This window comes from Accipiter gentilis, chromosome 17 (genome assembly GCF_929443795.1).
Source record: "Accipiter gentilis chromosome 17, bAccGen1.1, whole genome shotgun sequence".
Lineage (NCBI taxonomy): Eukaryota > Metazoa > Chordata > Aves > Accipitriformes > Accipitridae > Astur > Astur gentilis.
Window position 1 is genome coordinate 17,344,727 of NC_064896.1, and position 23,726 is coordinate 17,368,452.

The 23,726-nt window shown below is 37.5% G+C and overlaps 1 protein-coding gene across 1 annotated transcript in view; it reads right to left on the reverse strand.

Moving 5' to 3' along the window:
* Positions 1–22,364, reverse strand: part of TRIM66 (tripartite motif containing 66) — a 51,452-nt gene extending 29,088 nt beyond the window's left edge. Inside the window, exons 1-4 of the mRNA XM_049821330.1 lie at positions 22,145–22,364; positions 11,407–11,510; positions 6,831–6,978; positions 502–634 (exon numbers count right to left, since the gene is read on the reverse strand). Coding sequence (XP_049677287.1) covers positions 502–634; positions 6,831–6,978; positions 11,407–11,510; positions 22,145–22,364 — 605 coding nt within the window. The remainder of the gene's footprint in view (positions 1–501; positions 635–6,830; positions 6,979–11,406; positions 11,511–22,144) is intronic.
* Positions 22,365–23,726: the final 1,362 nt, after the last annotated feature.

Here is a 23,726-nt window from a genome sequence, read left to right on the forward strand (position 1 = left end):
CAAATGTTCTCTGTGACAGCTAAACTTTATTGCCCCTCATATAGGCAGGCTTATCTCACAAAAAGTGTCACTGTGTATAGACAATTACTTACATGGCTCACACACTTCTACAGGCAAGCAGCACGCTTAAGCGTTGGTAAGTCTTGTCTTGTACAGTCATGATGTCTTTGATAAAGACAAACAGAAATATTTGAACCATGCTAAGTATTGAGTTCAACTTGTGCCTTTGAGCACAATCACGAGGAACTATATGCATGCATACATAGTATCTGGGCAGACATGGGAACGTACACACTGTGGAGAGCAGTGAGTGATTCTGTGAGGGCAGTAACCCATGTGTTACACTGCATGAGCATAAGACAACTGAACTGAGTTTGCTGTGGCTTTTAAGTTTGGACTAGGCTGCAACTTCAGCTGACAGGAAATGCAGATGAATAGTCTTAAATCTAAATTAGCTACAGTTTTAGACAGGATTATGATTAAGGAATCAATGTGTGGTACCTGTGTTCTTTATGCTCTGTCAGAAGGCAGCTGCGGCATGTAAGGGTATCACAGGCCTCACAAAACAGCTTGAGGGGCTCTTGAGTGTGCACTGGACAAAATAAGGAAAACTCACTTCCTTCATCTTCAGTTGCTGAGGAATATAAAGCAATGGTGTCATTGACAAGGATTACTATTATAGTTCAGAAAAGAGTTGCCAAACTCTCACAATTTTATTGAAAGTCTTGATGTGATTTTTAAAATACCCAGACCCTGGAACCATCTGATTATATGAAGCAGGGTTTATTTTTATTTTTTTCCTGGCCTTATACATCCTACAAACTGAGCACATCACAGAGGTTCAGAAACAAGTCATCAAACCAAATTCATATTGTCCTCTAAACTCTCATGTGTTTTAAATATCTCTCACAATTTTGGGCACCTGCCTCACAACTTTAAATGCTCTGGTCCAGCAAACCAGTCAACAAATCTGTACTGTAAAGCATAGAAAAGCAAATATATTAAATAAACCTGAAGTCACAGCAGAAGCAAGGAAATCCTTTGTTCTTAAAAAGTCACATGGGGAATTGTTTTTCAAACTTGTATTTGTTGTAAATGCAGTACATAAGCTTCAGCAGCTAGGTGATATTGATATTAGGCACTCAAACCTGTTCTTAAAAGTATTTTCTAAAGAGTAATGTGATGAAGAGTAAGAATGGACAGTGGATATCTAAAGTGGAAGTGTTGCCCCTGTACAATCTATTCTTGCCTTCTTTCCTGCATACAGCAGAACTGTTTTAGAAAGAAAGAACACTTTCAATGAAAGAATGCAAAAAAAACCCACTAAACCATACCAAAACAAAACCCCTTCCACTGAAGTTACACATTCACAAGTACATCTACATTAATAGTTAAGGCAGGGAGGGGGAAGCTCTTGGATCCCCAAAAATACAGACCCCAGAGCCTTATTTTGTTAACCAGTGTAAGGACCACCCATCATTATTACTGGTGAAAACCACTATTCTCTCAAAATTGTCAAAAAGCACAAACAATGCTAAAGTACAGTGACAGATTTATGCAGGTCAGTGTTCAAATCCTTGTCCACAGAACCATCAACATTATTAGCACATAGGGATATATATGGGGACAACAAGAAAAGCACATGGCTGCATCCTCAAAGTATTCCTACAAAGACACTATCCCATTATTCTTTACCAACACTCGAGAAATTAAACAAAACAATCATTGTTAGATAACACTTATTGATACAAACTTTAAATTAAATAGAAACATTGCTTATTTACATATCATTATTTGTTCACATAAAATGAGAAAAATGTTTCAATTTTCCCCCACCAAACCTAACTTACTTATCTAAACATTTTAAAAAAACAACTTGTGGCAGGGACCAGGCTCTCATCCTGTAATGGAAGAAAGCCCTTTATACAGTCAAGCCTCTGAAGTGATACTGTTGCAGTAATACAGACCCACAGTGTACGGCAAGCTATATTAATTTAGTTGCTTTATTTTCAAATTGGAAAATGCACAATATAGAAATAGAAAGGCTAAGAAAACCTGATGGGTGACAAAGAGAATGAAAACACAGAGAAAATCCATGCCATGCTCTAAATATGCCAAATTTCCTACTTTTTAGATTGCTATCTACTCTAAACATTTCTGAGATGGTTCGATTGGCTTTCCCCTCCGTTGTCTTAACATAGTGTGCAAGAAGATAATTTGAGGTAAATTAGGCCAAGATTTTCATGTAACAGCATTACATAGTTTACATTGTTATGAATTATTTACTACAGTATCATGCTTTATTCTTCAGGAAAGTTTATTGGTTTATATTATTATTGAATCAAATGATAATAGATAGCATTATTAAAAGTGGAAATTGGATCAGAGGGTGCTTTTAGCCCACTCCAATGTTTTTTTTTTTCTATCAAGGTACAAACTGAAGTCACCTTGACAGCAAATCTTTTCTCATTGTACTGCAAATATGTACTTTTGCATTAAAACCTGCAGCTGACAATGCAAATAATATGTAACCAAGCAGGTTGTATAGCCAATATATAACCAAGGTGGATGTCAAAGATCATCTTTTCCTCCCCTATGGAGTCAGATATTATATCTTAAAAGAAAAACAAAAAGCCCATATTAACTATCTCAATTTTCATGAGTTGGAAAAGCCCCTCTAAGTGTTCAGCACCTACAGAGCATGCAAGCTGTTATTCTGAAAATTCGGGATCAAATTATCCATATTAAACTCCAACTTATAATGACATGCGGTCTTTAAGGTCCAAGTATAATGAAAACTAGTCACAATCTTACATAATGATTTCTCCATTTTTGTCTCTCTGAAGGGTCCTTTAGCCTTTGGGTGATTGTAATCATCCCAGAGAAACCAGTGAGGTTTTTAGTACTGAGTCAGATTTAAGAGACAAGCAGATTTCAAATGCAAACTAAGGATAAAAACCACTGTTACCTAATTACAACACAGATCCATAGCCTCTGCCACTAGTAATTCCCTGATTCAATTGACATCAGTGAGGGCTGCCGCTGAGCCATGGTATTCTCAACCTACTATATACTCAGCTCAGAGCTACACTCTTCAGTTTTAAAATAAGTTGAATTCTTACAAATCAGATGCTAAACAAGGACACAACTCTTTTTTCTGGGACCAGACAGGGAAAGTCCAGTTGCCCTAAATCCTGAATTAACATCAGTTGAGTCACCATTTTCTACAGCCTGTATATTCTTTACCTCAGATGGAACTCTTGAATAATTAACAGAAAGTTTTAAATCTCTGTTCCTCTGGCCAGCTGATGTCAACTTTGGAAAAGCAATCTCATCTTGGCTAATAGAGTCCTCCCTCAACTTGTATAATTCACAGTGACTCAAACTTTGATTTTATAGGTTCGTATTCAACCTTGAGAGACTGAAAGAAAAGAACAGTATAGCAAAGAGAAAATTATTCCCTTTGCGCACTAGCCTATAAATAGTTGGTGTGTCAGTACCAGACCATTTACTTCTAACATAGTTTTGGTGAAAGGACTGTTTCTACTCAGTTGCAAAGCACAGATTTCCACTTAAGAAGGAAGGAGTCTGTACTAATACTGAATGTACTTTTAAGAAAGTTGGGACTAAGGGAGGAGGAAGTTCTGGTTTTATGTCTTTAAGCAGTTCAAGAGCTCTGCAGAACTTCAGACTTAACAAAGTTCACTTATTCCTAGTGCTAATGCAGACCCCTGCAGTGAAAGGTTTGTCCTTCAGAGATTATTCCTCCAAGATTGCTGCTTAATCTGTCGTAAAGCTTTGGCCCATGTTCCAAGCACCTAGTTCTCCAGTGCTCAGCAAATTCATTCCAGAAGCAGATTTCAACATTTTCACATCTTGGTCTTGCAGTCACAGATCCAGGGTTTTCAGGGTTCTTTTGGGTTGCTTTTTTTTTTTTTTTTAAACTGTCAGGAAAAATCATTATCTTTGAAATACTGCAAGTAGTGCAGTTTAACCCATCTGTGAACCACATCTCTTCATATTCATAACCAGCAGTAATAGTCTGGCACTCACAAGAGAACTGGAATTTTTTATAGTACCTCTAGAAGTGGTTCAGCTAACAAGAATACACTGGAGCAACCATACAACATATATACATTAGTGGGAAATTTGCAGGGGAAGGAATCAAAGTGATGTCCAATGCATGCTATTTATCTGCGTTTATGCTTAAAAAATAAGGTCTGTTTTTCAATGTAGGAGTTCAGTAACAGTTTTCAGCTGAACAGTTGTGACACAGACCACTCCCCATTCCAGTTCTCAATAAGCATGTACACAACAATGAAATCTAACTAGCACAACTGCCCCCCTCAAGCTACCAGATGTTACAGAATGCTGTGGAATGAATAAAATAAAGCTGTTTCCAAACAAGAATGGAGCCCTTTCCAAGACCAAGGTGGCCTCACAGGGAATCCCCTACAAGCAGCATTCATTCTGTGGGCCTTTACTTCAGATTTACAAAGGATGAGTCAGTAGGAAAAAGAAATCTGGCTACTTTAAAATTGTTTTCTTCTTATACAATATGGAATGTTTCTGTCCCAGCCTAGTCCTGCTCTTCCCCGTGCCCTTAACTTCTAAATACAAATTTGAATGAAGGATAAAGTTCTCAAAAAATCACATTAATTTGACACACTGTTGTGCAGCATGACCTCAGAAGTCACCAGGCTAAGGGTGCTGCCTGGCAGCCAGCTCAGCTGTTCAGCTGTGCGAGCTGGGTCTCACCCAGCAGGCAGACAATGGCCCAGGAAAGAAGCAGGAGGATGTGCAGGGTAAGTGGATGTCACAGGTAACAGTGACAGAGAGCTGAAGGTTCTGTGTGGCAAGGGGTGATCAGATGTGTTACACAGAGCACGGGTATTATGAGTGAAGAAGCAGAAAGAAAGGTTTCCCAGGGAAGCCAGGCTCCTTTAGTTCTGCCACTCAAGGAAGAAATTTTTTATCAAAATGAATAGGAATAGGCAGGATTTAATGTGTTTGGTGGTTGGGGTTTTTTTCTACTTCACTTCATTTCAGACCCAGGAAATCTTATGGTTTTTAGATGACAAAAGAAAGTCTGGCCCTTGTAAGGCAAATGGCAAAAGATAGCACAGTTTAAGGGTGCAAGATAAATGGGATAGAGAGTCTCTTAATGGTTACAAGGGCCTACAAAGAAGTTGATAGTTGCTCAGAAGCACCATACACAGACTGAAGGTGGCTACTGAATCTGAAAGCAGAGGATGCTTTATTTCCAGAAAATAAAAAATCAAATATATTTCAACAGTATATCCTAGTATTTTCTTTCTTTGAAATATCCTGAGGGGATATCTATGTCCTAAATAAATAATATATGCATAAATAATAATAATTTAAAAAGCACAGATTACATTCCAAATCATTTTTTAGATTAACTAGCCTATATATACGCTACCAACCTCCTTGTTAATTTTTTTTTTCAGGTCACAGAATTTAGGACTAAAAAGATGAGAAAGCATTTTAGTTTATGTGTTTGCATCATTTTATTTACACAGCACACACAAAACCACAACTAAGTCATAGGTATATTTTCTTAACATTATTTGTCAACAACATGAGCTGGTAATCTTACTCAAAGTGGAATGAAATTATAAACAGTTGGAACCTCAAAACCACAGTCCTTATCTTGCTATCAACTCAAGAAGAAAAACATATTGTCCATCCAGTCAGGGTATTTGAGGGGGGACTGGGGAGACTTCAGTTTATATTACTCTCTAGAAAATAGCCAGAAAACATTTAAATGTCTTCTGTGCTTTTTTTATTATTACTATTCTTACAGAGGTTTTTTTGTTTGTTTACACTATTTGGCAACAGCATATCATGTCTCAAGGGCCTCAAACTCTGTTTGATATGAACACCCACGACTTAAAAGAACTCCATCTATAGCAAGCCTAAAGTATAGGCTTCTACAAGCAAAATCCTAAAGCCAAAAAAAAAAGTAGTATAATCAGTGGGCTACACCTATATTTATTCCTTGTTCTGTCCTTCATCTTCTTTATGAAGAAGAATGATAGTGCAGCACAAACTCTAGCACAGATAACTTCATATGTGAGCAAAGTGTAAACTTAAATCATTGCATAAAATTGCAAAACTCTTATTTTAGGTTACAAATTGCTTAGTAAGTTTAGGTTAGCATATTCCTCAGCAGATATCTGGCATATAAGGAAAGAAAATAATGAGCAGTAACAGGAGATGATAATCCTTTCTATGGATCATCATTTTATAGGGATGAGACATATGTGCCAGTGGGCTTCATTTGTGGTTGCTGATAGCAATATAGTGGTCACACTCAGGAACCATGTTTTTCAGTCCAGGCTTAGAAAAGGAACATCCTATAGTGATCACAGCCTTTTGCTCTCTGTGACTCTCCCTCCTGCACTTTGTCCTTAAGCACAGGAATTGCTTGATGGTGGTTTCCTAAAAGAAATTACCCAAAAGAGGACAGAAATACTTGAAAGGGCAAGGCCTGTTGCTGTTGTAGCCTATCAAACCCTAGTCCATCATTCCGCAGACTGAAAAGGCATGTGGAAAAGATAGTCTCTGTGAAACACAAATATCCAAAATTTTTCAAATACTGTGGAATGCTGATTGTGGCAATGGCCCTAAAGTTACAGAAAAATCACATAATCTCTCATTGACACATACACAGGCTTCTGAGTGACACACACACAGCCTTCTGAATCACACAGACCACGTCTGTGGCACAGAGCCTGCAACTGCTCCTTTTTCAACTGAATAACTGATATGAGAAGAAACAAAATTTCAAAGTGCATCTTCAGTACCTGTGCAGCCCTTCAGGGATACAGAGAGGAAGTGGTCTCCAGTTTCCTTGCCATGCCTGTGTTCCTCTGTACATGAGCTGCATAACCACTTATTGCAGCTTGTACAGAGACTGTGAGCAGGTCTCTTCTCTTTACATGTGGTGCAGCACTAAGAACAAAAAGTGCAGTTACATTCAAGGATAGAAAATTAGCCATACACACTGTTACCTTTAATAGACTATGATTCAGATTGGTAAGCTTAATATTTTTCTTCCTCAGACTAAGGCAAATCAACTGATTTCAAGAGTCTGATTGTTGTGTAAAAGAGAATAGAATAAAATTAAGATTTGAAGCTCTTAAATTGATTGTCTTTCTGTGCTCTAGCAAAATCAAGCATAATTATGACATGATGCAAGAATTATTCAGCAAAATTCTAGGGTCCATGTTACGCATGAAGTCACAAGAAATAATCGTAATGACTTGTTTCTTGTGAACTGAAAAAGCTGTGAAACTATGAAATAAGACTTGTCTGATTTCAGTTAAGGAGGGTTGGATTAAAAGTTACTTTTGAAAATGAGTGGTGTGCTTTATAATCCCTTTTTGTTAGTGTTGTAGTACTTACTGATGTTTTTAACACATCAAATGAGAGTACACCTTACTTTATATACATATATATATTTAGATAGCTAGATATAGGTATTTTCTACCTCAGAAAAGATAGTCTAGGTTGGCAAGTAAATAAGTGAAGTGTTAGAGTCAAACATAGCCCATCAAAAAGTTTTTTAGTCTAGCTACCATTTCCTTTCTAATCACAACATTATGCAGAAGCATTTTACCATATCCTTTCAGTGTCATTCATTAATTTCTGCCCATTACTAATTATTTATTAATAAACAAAAAATCCTTAGGCTAGAATCCATTTCTGCTTTCATGTATATGAATGTAAATCAGAGCTACTTCAGCAGAGCTACTCTAAATCTACATTATTTTATTTAAAATTAGAGCTTCCTCTAATTGCTTTAGCATTATATGAACCACTCTGATACAGTGTAACTGTCAGAAAAATACATAAAACATGCCAATGGTAAGGCAATTTAGAAAACAATATGGGGACACACACATACTATTAATGAAAAACTTAGTTCCTATTCTCTAAAGAGCTGACCAGAAATGAGCTCAATTTATATATTGGTATCACATATGGTGAACTGGAAACATAAGACACGGGAACATGAGAAGAACTGGAAACCTAAATAACTATCATTTCTACAATTTAGGAAATGGCCTTTGTTGTATAGGCCATGCTGTCTGGAAGTGTCACTAAAGAGGAAATGAATAAAGCAGCACATAAATGGCATGTCTAATTTGATCTTTGGTATCCAGAATGAACTCAAGAGTTATTTCAAGATAGCTATAATGATACTTCTTTTAAAAAAAAGATTTGCACTAGGCATAAACTACCTTGTTTGAAAACTACTAATATTAATGTTTTTTACTTACAGTAGCCACAAATACATACTAATGGACAGAGTGAGCATAGCATTGTAATTTTACCATCATCAAAGCATAAAAGCTTTGCCACCAGTTTATCAAACTCAAATATTTCCTACAAGTTTACAATATATCTACTGTACTTATGCACAGTTCCCAAATATTGCTACTACTCAGGGCTACTCAAGCAACTAATAATAGATGGCAAAATTACTTCCTATTGTGTCCTTTCTATTGGGCATCAGCTTATCTTCAATTCAGTTTAGTTACGATTGCTTCCCAACTATTCTGATGGGAAACATGAAAAGAAGGATATAGCAGCATACACTCAGCACATAAGCCCTAATGCAAGCCCTGGTGAATTTAATAGAAGAGTTTCTCTTTGCAGTGTCTCAGGGAATAGAAAGCCTGAAGGAAGAACAATCACTGTTCTTTGCTAGTCATCTTAGTTTTAAATCATGGCTTTAACAGTAAGTGGAACATCTATATCCACCTAAATTCTGAGAAGCAAGTGAGTCAAGTTCTGATTCACTTCAGAAAAAAAAAAATTGTTCTGCTGAAATTAATGTAAATTTTACCATTCCCTTCAGTGAGGCTGGAATTTCACAACAGGTCTCTTATCAACTCATTGTTCAAGAGTTTCTAAGTATTCCTAATCTTTTTCAAAGAGATTGTGCGATTCTTGACAATAAGACAACAAAGCAAAGTTTTAAATGTGTTTGATTATCTAGGCAGGGAAGTATTTGTGTAAGCATTCTGCTATTTTAGCCATTTGCTTATCAACAATGTTTTCCAAAATACGTAATGTATATGTAATAATTTACACCAAAAAGCCTAATATAACTTCTATAACCAAAATGCAAGGGTATTTATTCTGGGAAGCAAAGCTTATTATATAAAAAGAAATGTCTGATTTAAAATGTACCCCAAAGGGCCAGATGAGGCAACTGGTCAAAAGTTGAGGGATGCTCCGCCTTCTCTGCAATAACCAAAACTGCTTAATCACAAGTTTACCTGCAATTGTTGAGCTGTCAGTCTGACTAGAACTTATATTGATACTGTACTGTGTTAATATTACTTCTAAGCTGCAGAGCACAGAGTGTTCCCAGAGTTACATTATTTATGATGTGGAAACAGGCTTCTGGGCAAGAGATTCTGAATTGCATATTTTTGAAACCCCTGCTGCTGGTATGTAGCACATTCTATCATTTATGCTTCACTATCTCACACACTGAGAAACATCTTGCTTCCAAACACTTTGTTACAAGCCTTGACAGATTCCCATTTGAACATATTAGGTAAATTAAGAACATTATGGCAGTTCAGCAGTGTCTCAGTTGGATGAGCTGGTGCTTCTCCTTTTGATATCACTGATGGTGAAACTATGGCTTTATTTTGGAGGGGCTGGTGGTTAAAAGCCAGTAAGCAAGCTTCCATGATACGTGACTTGACTGTTAATAAAAAGGAAGTAAGCCAAAAACTATGAGGAAGGTTCGCAAGTCCCTCTACGGTACTCCTATGCTTCAGTGAGAAATCTGCTTTACTGGACTGCTCTTAGGACTCCTAAGGGATTACAGAAAAGAAAAACCTTCTTTTAAAGAAGCTTTGAAAAAAATACTCTAGTGCTTTTGAAGACATTAGATATTCTCATTTGATTTCCTTTCTACATGAAATCTCATTGAAAGGTAAATGATGTGAGTCATGGTAATTAAGAAATCCCAGTATAATAAGGGCATTCTAAACATTCAGCAATATCTTATGAATTTTCTTCTCTTTGAAGAGCTCATGTGAAGAGACCTCTTCCTAGTTTAGATAAAGTTAGTTATGTTGCACTCTTCAAACACCTTACACCTGAAGATGTCAACACACTTTTCTCGCATTAATTTTTTAATTTCCCCAGAACACTCCATGAATTAGGTTACACATTCTTTTCAACAATGGAGAAAATGAAACACAGAAATGGCTGACAGGGAAGAAATACATCGCCTTTATACTTGTTTGCAACGATGTCACTGGGCAAGTCACTTGCACAATTTAAAACCATCTCAAACCTTCTGCATGGGACAGAACTAACCTACAAATTGTTGCTGACCCTACAGGAGCTAAGAGCAGTGGAAAGATTTATTTTCTGTCCTACATTATGGAAAAAGTGTTCTCCTCTACCCAAAGGCCCTGAAACTGAACATCCAATGTGGCTATCCAGTTTACTTAGGAACCAAAAGTGCAAAAGGGACAGACTGAGATCCAGGAGCTGGTTCAGAAGGTGAAGTCCAGTATCCCTGCTTCTTTGTCACTCTTCCCTTGCTTTAGATCATACTTTGGATAAAGCAGTCAGCAGATTACAGAATAGTTTTGATGAGTTTTCACCTGTTTTAACTCCCAGCTACAGGTAATACTACCACATTTTGAAATCAATCTTATTAATGTAAACAATAGAGTACTGTTTTGTAACAGAGGAGGCAGAAATATACATCTTTCTCTGTCCCTCCTTGTGACCCAAAGTACTAATGACTAAAAAACTGTGAGAATAGTCCTGCCTGTAACTGGGTATTTAACAGAAGTGAAATCCATCTATGTATGGTATCAATACAAGGCCAAGGTAGTAATCCTATGCCTTCCAATTACCCTTTGCATCCATTCCCCAATGGGAAACTGAAATATGACATGACCTTTTTTATCATTAAAACAGACAATCTGCAAATGGTAATTGCCCACAGGATCTAATAGGTAATCTCGGTGTAACCATTCAGCCAATACTCTGCTTCTGTTTACTTTGTGTTGAGAGCAGAAAAGGGACAATGAGGAATCCGAGACATTCAGTACCTTCCTAATATATTGTCACAGATGCAGTCCCACACCACTAGTATCAATATTTTTTAATTGACTTTATTTTACATATGTAGAGTCAAACTCCTTCTTCAAATAAAGTTTAAAAAGTACTATAAAGGCAGTATGTCCATCTCTAGGAGTGAAGTAATTACAGTGCTGCATAAGCAAACTGTAACAGAGTCTGTTTTTCAATATGAAGTTTGCTCTGTTTTCAAACTGTGTTCATGTGGTTGTGTTTCAACAACTCACGAGGCACCCAACTCTGGTTTTCACTTACCTTTGCCATAGCTGAATTACCAGTGGCAAAGTCCTTAAGAAAGAAATTTTCAACTACATTCCTTGCAAAGCAGGTCTGTTTGCACACAGGGCAGCAAAGGATACCTGAATTTAAAACAAAACAAAACAAAATCACCACAAATAAAACAATGCACGCAAGCCATGTGAACCAGGAAATTATATAAACCACACTTCAGTATTGCTGGCCTTTTTACATCACACAGACACACTTAGTTCCTGGAAATGAAGGCATTCTTCAAGCCATAAGTTACTTGTGCCTAGATATAGTTCAATACATAGGAAAGAAAAACAAAGCACAAAATCCCTAGAAATACACTACAGTTCACTTGACTTATTTAGCATTTATCAATTCTATCTGCATGTCCAAATTCCCTTGAATTCATTATGGTTTACAGCTCTGATAAAAACCAAGCTGCACTTTAAACTGTATTCCCTTGTTACAGATCTACTTGTGCTTTCTGGTACTTGCTACAGTTCTTCTAGAGCACCTTTAACATTACCAGAGGTATATCAAAGCATAAAATACACATTGCCTAATACTAGTTTTACAGTGCAGCATGCTATGCAAGTGAAATGAAAGAGGAGTAACATGCTGCTAGCAGAAGCAACAAGTCAGAATAAAGGTAAAGGATAAAAAATGTTTCATAAATAGAACTCAGAATTGCAAACCATCTATTACAACAAATCCAAAGGTGGAAAAACGTGATCATCCCTAAAGCAAAGCAAAGCAAAGTGAGCAGTGTGAGTAGCAAAATCTGGCTCCAGCTTCATTAACTACTGAGTGCAACTGGGATGAATCTTAGTATTTGTCTGGGCTGAGAACTAACAGTTCAAGGTGTCCATAACCATATACCTGCATTTTGGCACCTCTGCTCTTCCATCCTTAGACTTCTTGGCCTAGGACTTACATTTTTCTAGGTCGTGCTTTTTGTTTGTTTGTTTGAAAATGAGTGTGCATGTTTCTGACCATATTTCTGTAAACTGTGAATCCAGTCCTTTAGAGATGGTGGTGGTATGTCAGTCTATTTTTACCCTATCTTATCAAGTCTTTTTTTATCTAAGTTTTTCCATTCTGTTGAGAACAGAATTTCAGTGCTATGCTCACCTTGCCAAGTGATCTGTTTATGATAAGTAACAGCAGTATTTTCCATGACTAAATGATGCAAACTCACTTAAAGCAAGATTTTAAAAGCAAGATCAATGACAACTTTCTACTGGACTGACAGTGTTCAATGTGCTCTTTTCCTTAACTAACAGTATTTTCTAATAAGGAGAGTGGCCTGTACATTAATTAAATCTTAGGAAATCTGTTACTGTTTGCATTAGACAGTTATCAGAGACACTCATGTTTTGCAGGTGCTTAGTATTACCTGCCCTTGGGACATGGCTCCTGCAGTCCCTGGCCAAGTGCACAATTCTAACCCTGAGTGTCTCCCATTTACAGAACTGGACTACTGTTATTTTAACAGCAGCACTTCACATTGACAGAGATACACAAACCCCAATCCTTTCCTGCATTACCACTTCTGGCAAAAGCACTATCCAGTCAGATGCCTGAAAAGGTGCACTTTCATTCATAAATGTTTTGAAGAAACTTTGAGTGCTGTTAAATCTCCTTTGAAGAGGACATCTTACTATAATGGCTTCCATGAGATTTAGGTCTTTTTTAGCCCAAATCTTGTTATAAAAGCAAAAGTATATTGTTTATTATTTTCTGAGATTGCATTTAAAACAGAACTGTGATTTGGGTGCCCAAGTGGCAGACTATGGTCTACCTCACACTTGTTTAACTGTGCATTTGACACAGCACTGGGTGTTCATGTAGACGTGAGAAGGAACAGCCATTATCCTGCGCTACTCAGCTACAAGTCACCCCAGGGGAAAGGGCAACGCAAGCAATTGGCAACACTTTGCTCATCTTCTGGGCACGTAACTTGAGTCTTGTTTAAGTGTGTTCTGGTGACAGGAGTTACAAAGAGGGTAAAAATTCACCTGACAAAGATGCCCATGACAGCAGAAAGCTGGAGAAGTCTTTTAAACTCTTCCTCTACTTTGCATCCTTAATATAAGGAGTGCAGCTGAAAAGGTGTCTTATTTACCTACAATATTTGTAGCTAATCACCTTCATATGTTACACCCTAGGACAACAGAATGCTTTTATATTAGTCACAGAGAAACCTCTCCATGCTTTCCCAAATTATGGTTGTGTGTGCCTTTTAGATATCTGTTAACAGCTCGGTTCTCTAAAGAATGGTAAAAAGAGTAGGAGCACTGCAGTACCTAAGACAAGATGTGTTATACAGACAGTGCCCTCCTACTCTTGTAAATGGTGCATACTACAAGCACCAGTGAATTGTGGTGCTGATTCCTAGGTGGTGAAACAGTTTTCAAATTTCCCAGTGAGCACCTTAAAAAGCAACACAGTTAAAACAGCAGCAGAAATAAAAACACAGATACATTCTGATTGATAAGCTAGGAAGCAAAATACCTACTTTGCAAGCAGCTTCTCAAGTAAGTCTCATGGGACATGCTCTAATTCTCAGTGCAGTCAATAGGAAACCATCTACTGACTTTACAGGGAAAAGGCGATTGCCTCTAGCCTTTTGAGACTTCGAACCAGTTTCTGACTCCCGTAACAGCATTGCCCAAGCAGTGCCAGTTCTTGATCTCGCTAAAAAAGAGAAAAAACCTCCATACTAAGATCCACAACTCTCACAGTTATTCCTTCATCTACATTCCATATAGATGAGTGCAGCTGCTTACATAAAACATTTCTGGGAACAGCTGCTTACTGGGAAACAAAAGCAGTGTTCAGGACTTTGCCATAGCAAGGACAACTTCTGTCTACAGACCACATAAAGTAAAAAAAGTTAATATTGAAGTTACTATTTTATTACATTCCAGCAGTATTCAGTTAGTGCAGAATGTTAAATCAAATTATACCAATTGAATGATACTTAATGGATTGCTCATGCCCTCAGGGGCGTTCATGTGAACCTTAAATTCTGCTAATTTGTTACAAACCAGTGAAGTATAAAATACATTGTATAAAGAATGCATTAATTTGACAATGGGCAAGACCATCTTTTTAATGTTTTTAAATGTGTTGAAAGAAAACTTCAATAGTTTTTACCCTAAGAAAACATCACGCATGAATTTCAGTTCTGCACAAAAGCCTCCTTGTATATATATTGAGAAATGCAGTGGTATTAAGAAATATGGAACAGCTATGATTTTGGAGGTAGATGACATTATTGCTGATTAATTAGGGGATGTCTAGAAGTGATGCCCCAGATGCCATGGGACAGTTTTTTTCCCCAGGTTTTAGATCCAAGTTATGCTACTGAAATCCATGTTGTTCCAGAGATACACATGGAGTGAGTTGCACACACACAGGTCAGAACTTTGTATTAGACTCACTACTACAGACCATCAAGTACAGATTTAATTGTGTAAATGTCAAAGTGTGTCTTAAATATCCAAGTAACTGTGAATTATAATGATTTCAAATCTAAAACTCCCTTGAGATGAACATAAGACATGTATAGCCCTCAGCTTAATAAAAAAAAATCAGAGCAAAGAGTGTAACAGTTAACAGGAAAAATAATGGGGACACCGTGGCAATATTATATTAGAAGTAGTCTCCTACTCATAGGAGGACTAATCAGTAAGCACCTTCTTGCCTGTCCTGATACTGAATTCTATATTTAAGACTTTATTAAAAGCACAGGAGATGGATTTGCATCTTGCTAAAAGAGGGATTCCCTGAATGCAGTAGCTTCGGAGATCATACTTGTTCAACTATTTGGCCTTCTTATTTGATTCCTTTTCCATTTAATAAAAAACTGTGCTTCCTGGAAATGCCCAACCTTTTTCAATATAAATTCCCAAAAGAATATAATGATAGCTTGGCATAATAAATACACTACAGAATAGTTTGTGAAGCAATTACCCCGAAATTAAGCAAACCTTACATACATATTTACAAATAGCCACAAGCAGCAGCTACTTCAACAATACAAATCGAGCACACTATGCTATGTTCGTGCTCAGAGTGCAAACTACCAGTAAGGTACAATTTCCTAGAAACCCCTTACCTGTCCCTTGGATAAACAGTCACTTAGAGAGCTACACAAAAGTCACTTGTGTTGAGGAATGGGTGGTTATTAAGCAGAATGGCACACACCATGTGCTCCCCAGAATCAGGCTTTGCTGTACTGCAAATTGAAATCGCTACACCTTTCACAGACTGTCTGCGGCTGCTCCCTCTTCTTCAGCCAGAAATGCTGACAAATCAGCAGGGCAGAAAGATGTACTGGGTCACTACAAGGTGCATTCCCTGCCCCCCCCCCCCCCCCCCCGCCTTGCCTTCTTTCTTGCCCTTGCCTCCTAGAATCATTCAGGCCTCTGTTAACTTGCCTTGGTTGTATTTTTCCTGAAGTGGTGGAATAAAAATCCCATAGTAAGAACAAATAGCAGCATCCTACTTCCCTTCTTGCCTGGATCAGTCCTCAGAATAACCTGGAGCAAGTGTGCAGAAGGAAAGAGAAGAGCTTTTCCAGATCCAGGTAGCAGCAGGTCTTAGAACGTCATTCACTCCCACAGTACGTTTTGCAGACCATTCCCTAAACATTTTTCTTGCCTTCCTACCTTACCACTGCCTCTAAACAATGTTGTTAATTTGTTTTAAGAACCTGTACTTTGTAGACAGCTCATTTAAATATATCATTATTACAGCACTGTGGGTGAAGGGAAGAGTAGTCAGAAGCCCTAGAGACTCACTGTTTGTACATATGAGCATGATGCAATTTCTGGATCTAAATAGCAATTCAACCTGGAATTACAGGTTTCAAACAACAGTTTACATATTAAGAGATCAGGAGCCAAATTCAGCTACGATGCAATCCTGATGCCCAAATGAAGTCCATTATTGTTGTCAAAACCTCTAGAATTAGCAAAAAGCTAAGAGAGCTGTTGACGTACTCTATTTTTCTATGGAAATTATATTGGTAGGAAGGAGGTAGGAACATTTGCATAAATTATTTTTTAGAAGTTCATTACCTCCTGCTGTTTATCATTTGAAATCATTATTTATGATATTACATTTCACTGCTAAAGAGATGACCACAAGTTTAGAAAGGCTAGCAAGGGTCCTAATGCTGGATTTAAGCCCCATTTTATCATGACATGCAGAACAAAACCCTATTTCAGAATGATATGCAGGAAAACCACATAAAAGCTATTCTCAGATCAGCTAGTACTGAACAATCACTGAAGACTACATTGTATTGTACAGACTCCCACGAAGTTTCAACATGTGAGGGATGTGGAGGAATAGTCCTACAACTACATCCTTCCAGGGCTCCACTACTCCTTTAACTACCATCCATAGTAGGCTAATACACCTGAACACTGCCACAAAAGCCACCAGCACTAGAAACAACACGCGTACAGACAGATCTCTGTGTGTGTGTGTTACATTTATACACACATATCTCTGAGCCCTGAAAAGCTTCAGCAGCAGATGTTTACTTTGCTGAATTGGTTTGCAGCTTTTTTTCATAAGCCATGTGTTTATTTCCACTCTCACATTCCTATCAGCAATAGTAACTAGACAGTGGGTTGGGGAAAATGGAAATTCAAAGGCAGTGGATCCAGTAGTCACAGATACCCAGTCTGGATACACCAACTCCACACCTGTGATATCTAAAATCAGCTTTCAGGAAAACAACAAGGTTCTGCCATATACTGTTCAAACCCTAGTTCCCCACAGGTCAGATGTCTGTGAGAAGTTAATGAAAATTGTCACACTGCATTGGACCCAGGGAATAGTAAGCAGACATCAAGGTAGTGACCCTCATACAGAGTGTTCCTTTGTAGAAGCAGAAATAAAGAACTAAAATTTCTGAGGACTCTCAAGTTGTTACTCCACCTATGTTTTAGTGATCTAATTTGTAGGTGACAGACTGTGGATAATTTGCAGCAATCATCTCTGAAAGTCCAAACTGTAATTTCTCCACCATGTATGGAAACTTAGTACAAAGACCTTTTGAACATCAAAAGCCACAGCTCGCAGTTTTGTTTCAAGGTCTTCCAGTCTGGTCAGGTTTAAATAGAAAGAACCCTCAAGCTGGTTGTCTCAGAAATAAATCAATGCAGATAATTAACCTATTATTATAATAAGAATTGATTAGCATAAAGAAACAAACAGTGGAGCTATCATACACACCACATTTATACTTGCTGTCCACATGTTGTACCTATTCCTCCGCTCTTTTTCCTCCAACAACCATCAGAATAATTATTCTCAGAGAGCATTAGCTACAGCTCAAGCTGCAGGCATAATTTACACTTCCTTGGAGACCCAATTATAGGTTATAGGAAACAGTTCTGAAGACAGCCTCCCACTCTACAGCTTCATATTTATATAACTAAACCCCCCATTGTTTCACTTGCCTTTTGGATCTGGCAGCTGAACAGCAGAGTGAGAAGGGCTGACTAACTTTAAATCCATTTTAAGGTGACTAAATATATACATTATGAACAGTTTCCCTCTTTAGAATTACCTTTCTACTTCCCTTTTTCGAAAAACAACATGTATTTGATGTAAAGTGGATCTAATTAAAGCAAATGGGTATTCTCCTTCAGAATTAATAGATGTGATGCATTGCATCACTTGCTTTACATGATTGCATCAAAACAAGGTTATTTGCGCCCTGGAGATATAACAGCTGTAAGACCAAGGCAGCCAAGCTGTACTCCACTGTAAGCCTAAATATGGTTTAAAGAACTCTGTAGATGTGCCTTTTTTTTTTTTTTTTTTTTACATACACACTTAGTACAAGATAAGGCACCATGTTGACACCTAGAGTCTCCTTAAGCCAATACACCACACTTCTTATGCCAAAACATCATACTGAAAATGAGCCTAGAGCGAAAGGAGTGCTAGATCTCAATCTTTTTCTTGAAATAAACTCCCCTGAAGATATCGCTGAACACATTAAATGTAAGTGTTACTAATGTTTGGCTGAGTTTTGGATGTGCCTTGCTAACAAGAATTCATAGTTAGGGATCCATGGTTATATATAGCACATACCTTACAAGCTAAAGAAAACTGTATATTTTCAGCTGGAAATAATAAAATGCAGCAAGTGGACATCTGTCAACAGTTAAAGTCATATGATAGCCTTTAATAGTCTGTTTTCTCTTAGTTTTATCCGATCAGTTTGTATTTCTCTAACACCTAACCTTGTTACCTTTCCTGGCATTTAAGTGGTGATCTCAGACCCTCCCTTGCGTGTGGGAAGCTACCATAATGCAAGTGTGGACAGTTTTTGACTTATGCACAGAATGTGGATAGAAATGATGCAGTATTTTCCATGATTTTTGTTATCCAACCTAGAAAAGCAAAAAAAGGAAAAGCACATTTTAAAAATAGAATTTCAGAAAAATAGCTCAACACACAATTTCAGTACAAAAACATGGTAGAATTAAATCTACCACTTCCCAAAGCCATTTACAAAGCTGGACAACTACTAATCACATTTTACAAACATTAAGTGTAACTTACAGGTTAGACAAATTACCCAATTCAGTCACAAAATGTAAATAATACCAGGGCTTGATATCACTTCGCAGAAATCTGCAAGGTGTTCCAGTACATCTTTTCTGATCTGCCTTGTCCTCAGGGGTCTAAACTGTGATTGAGCAGTGATTACCTGAGATTATTTTTTTTTAAGGGCAAAAAGAATCCCCAACCCTGGAGCTGAGACAGTCTTGCAAAAACATTAACTTCTCACAACAATGCACCTCCACTGGTCCTCATTTAGCTACTTTTGAAATGAATATGTTGGTGATATTTAAAGCGCTAAAACAATATAAATCATTTAACCTCTTATGGAGAGGAAGATTTGCAGATAAAGAGTAATTTGGCACCCACCCCCAATTCAGAAAGGAGGGATAAGCACAGGAACCTGGATGAATCTAGTTTTGAATTTATTCAGAACTCAGTGTGAAAGAGACAGACACAACAAGTCAAGGCAGCATGCAAGAACCAATTTTGTATGTTTTCACATTGTACTGTGAGTGGCAATTCACACAGGTAGGAGCCTGGGAAAGTCCTCATCTGAAAAAGTTCCATCTCAGGAGATGGGGGAATTTTCTCTCTCTTTTTCTTACCCAAACCCTCTCTTTAAAATTATTCCTTCCCAAGCACTAAGCAGACTGGAAGCACCCAACATGCAGACCTGCAGAGGAGAAGAATGTGGATACTCTGTTACACGAGGAGAAGGAATTAAAAAAGAAAAGTGACACTGGCCTGCAGAAAAAGAAAAGAAAGACTGAGAATCTTAAAGTCCCCTTCATATAAGAAGCATATGTAGGAGCCAAACTCACAAAGATAATTTTCTTTTTCCACTCAAATTACTTCCGAACTCTCGGTTCTCACAGCTTTCGATAAATTCTGATGCATATGCAGCTTTTCCATAAGAGCTCTGGCTATCTCAGAGCTTTCATTCTTGAGTCATCTTAAACACATACAGGTATAAAAGTAAGTTTCCAACATCAACCTCCATCAAATATGAGGACCACTTACCTCCATCTTCTCAGCAATCTTAATGCAACAACAATAAACTAGAAAAGAGCTTTATGTTAGTATAGTACTATTTATAGTAAAGCATACCAAAACCCACAAATTCAAGCATGCTTTTATAGCAAATGTCAGATTGACTTCACTTAGAAATATATTCACTTTTTCCATTCTTATATTTTGCTTAAAGAATTCATAGTAAGTAAGGAACATATTTTTCTTACAGGCAATATTTCACGTTTACTCAGCTAAAATGGTTTAGCACTAGCATTTACAGTTTATCACCGGCAGTTATATATGATCATACGTAAAGATAACACTGAAAATTGAGTTGGTATTGTACTACCCATAACTGAGCAATCAGTGCAGATAAGCAATGTTTAGCATCATGCCACCAGATTTCACAAATTTATCCTGGCTGACCTATGGTGGTTGCAGTTTCAGTCATTGACTTAAATAAGAGACACAGATGTTTTGGGTTTGCTGCTCTCCTTGCCCATATATTAACTTAGTCTCTGCACCTGGTGTCTCACTTCATTTACTGGGTCATCACTGTTCATTATTTCTTTTCTCTAATCTTGCTCTTTCCCACATTAGTTCCCCATCTACAAAACAATGAGGAAGTAAACAGAGCAACTTCAAGAATACAGAAATAAATTAGTATTTGTTCCAATTTGCTACAGACAAATAATTCCCAATCCACTCAAGAGCTTGAAGAAACAGCCAATATTTTAACAGCTCCTGAAAACTTCTAGCTGCACTTCATACAAGATCACCAAGTAGTATAAATTCACTTTTCCACTTGGCAAAGAGAAACAAGGAGGAGAGAGGAATGGCTTAGATGTCAAATGAGGATACATAAAAAGTAATGGGATGGTTGATTTCAACAGCATTTTTTATAAAGTAGGCCCCTCAGACTTTAAGCCCACTCTGGGCATTAAAAATTTTGAGGACGCATTTACTTAAAATGACTGCTTTGCTCTCTTTGTCTTCTCCTACCTTTATATCTTTTTCTGTCTGTACTTTACACATGAATAGCCTTTCTCCTTTGCCATTAAGTTATTCCCTTTTCCCTTATCTTTTGAGTTTTGCTAGCCTAGATCTCCTAACACTGTTTCCATTTGTTCTCAAACCTGAACCTGTCTAGTTTATGTAATCTCATCAATTCAGATTACCATCACCTCAGGGAAAGTATCTTCCCTTCCTACATGTTTCTAAAATCTGCTATGGAAGAGATAATAAATGATGCCTCTTATTCATCTAAAGTTCAAAGCCTGTGAAAATACAAGTAATCTACATGCCTTTGCTCTTCTTATAAATTAGTAATGAGTCTGGAATGCTTCCCCATGGCAATTAAGACTCATTCAGTTAAAATGACTGTATTCTGTCATCTAAATCCTGTCTTATTCCAAAAAAGTTATGTATTTTCTATTAACATCACTACCAAAAACTGTACAAATAACTTCAGGATTTCAAAAGGGACAGTCACAAAATGCTTCTCATCCTCACTAGTTCACTCAGCTTGTTAGGGTGAGTTACAGTATATCCTACAGCCAGAAGTGTTCAGATAGAGAGAAACCACATTACAATGAGATAAAAGGAAGAGTTTCAGTGCACCACAATACACATATTCTAATAACAATTAACCTCTGATAGGAACAAAGAACCGGATGTTTTTGTGTTGGTGTTGGGCAAGGGGACGCATGGAAGGGGGACAGAAGGAAGACTGACACTATTGCTACAACCAGTACCACAGAAAGGTCCAACATGTCCAAAATATTGGATAAAGATGTAGCCTAGAAACTACCTTGGAGCATTTATTCAATTATTAAGCTAAGTGAATAAAGTATTCATAATGTCACACTTGGTAACTGAAACTTAGCCCATTCTGGAAAATGTTTAATGTTGCCTGTGTCATTTCTCTTCAAAACATTGCTGTTGGATGAAAAACATCCAACATGAAGGAGGCTTGTTCCCAATCCACCCTCTGCTCATACAAATCTTGAGTCTCCTACTTTATACTTTTAAAATAGTGCTGTAAAGGAATAGGCTACAAAAAGTACTTCTCAATCCATCTATTTTTATAATACTGTAATACAAAGAGCACAAGCCAGAGATTCTTAAATATTACCTTCGTATAGAACTTCATATTCAGTGGGAATACAGCTATATCCTTGAATCAAATCCGGAAGACAGTCCTTACAGAAGGAATGAAGGCAAGGTAGCATTCTGGGCTCTCTCTTCCGCAGGTCCCATTTGCACACCAAACAATTCCTCAACAGATCCATGGTATCCATTTCTGTCGGCTGAATTTTGACATCGAAAACATGAAGAGTCACAAAATGGCTCATGACAACCCCTTCACTTAACAAAACACTCGATTGCTCAAGTGCAAACTAGAAGGCAACAGCAGGATGCATATTCTCAGAAACAACATTTATTTAGTCCTTGTGAAGAAAGAGGAAGTTCCTTGCAGCTGAAAATCACATACCTGCTTTACAAAAAAGAATATCTTTGCAGATTGTTGTGCAGGAAAGTGTGGTTTAAGGTTTACAAACCATGATCCCACTATCTCTCTATAGTACTTGCAAGTTCTGTAAAAACTGAAGTAATCTGTTCTATTGATCTACTTACAAAGCTGTTACCAGGCTGAATTGTCACATGCTGTACATTTCCTGCTAGAAGCACTGAAACTGTGCAATAAAAAATGATGATATTCTCTGACTGCTTTTACAATTTCACCTCAATATTTTAGAGTTTTCAGGTAAAGCAAATAATAAGCATAACTGATCATACGTCCATCATTTCAGCAATGCATGTTAGAAAGCTGCCTTGATAAAAGTACAGCATCTTCTGCCAATCTTCTTCATAGAAATTTAATAAAATGCACTTTGCAGTAATCAAATTTCAACTGTCGAGATGACCACAGATCAAATTATAGACCAAACCTGAGCTTCCTACAAGCAGGACAGTGTTCTTTCTGCCAACATAAGCTCCCCAAGGTAAATGAGAGTTTTGCAGTTCATGTTCCATCCTTGATTCTGAGATTTTGAGAGATGTTGATCAGATACAGCCTGCAAAGGGAAACTTTTGCAAGTTGCATCAGAGATGACAAAGCAAATACAGTCTTGTCTCCCCTGGAATCACCCATCCAGCTGACCGGACCTCCTGTGGCCAGACCCCCATGTAGTTGCCCATTGCCTTGGCATGGTGCCCTGGCTACCAGCAGTACATAACTTGCATCTACAATCTTCAGATTTCCTCAGCACAGAAGAGCAGCAGCTCTAATCTTAGGGCTCTCTATTCTCTTGAGGGATTCTGTCTCGGGGCAGATTCCAGTGGAAATGGTTAGTAAGCAGGTCTTCTTTTTTTTTTTTTTTTTTCCTACCACACAAAAGAATTATCAATGTCTCAGAAATTCACAACCAGGAATTTTTTAAGTGTTGCATCCTGAATTCATTGCTATTTAAAATGGACCATATGTTAAAGTCTGCATCATATTTCATACCCAAGACCCATTCTAGGAACAAATGAAAATAGGTAGCTATCCACCAGCTTTACTGAATTCACTTAGACAAATTCAAACCCACCACTAAAACTTACGATTGTAATTTCAAAACTAGAGGTCCCTTTAGAAAAGAGCTGTGGTAATGGCACCTGTGGCTTAACTAATAAACATTGTATCAGTGCTGATTATATGAGCTCACTTTTTA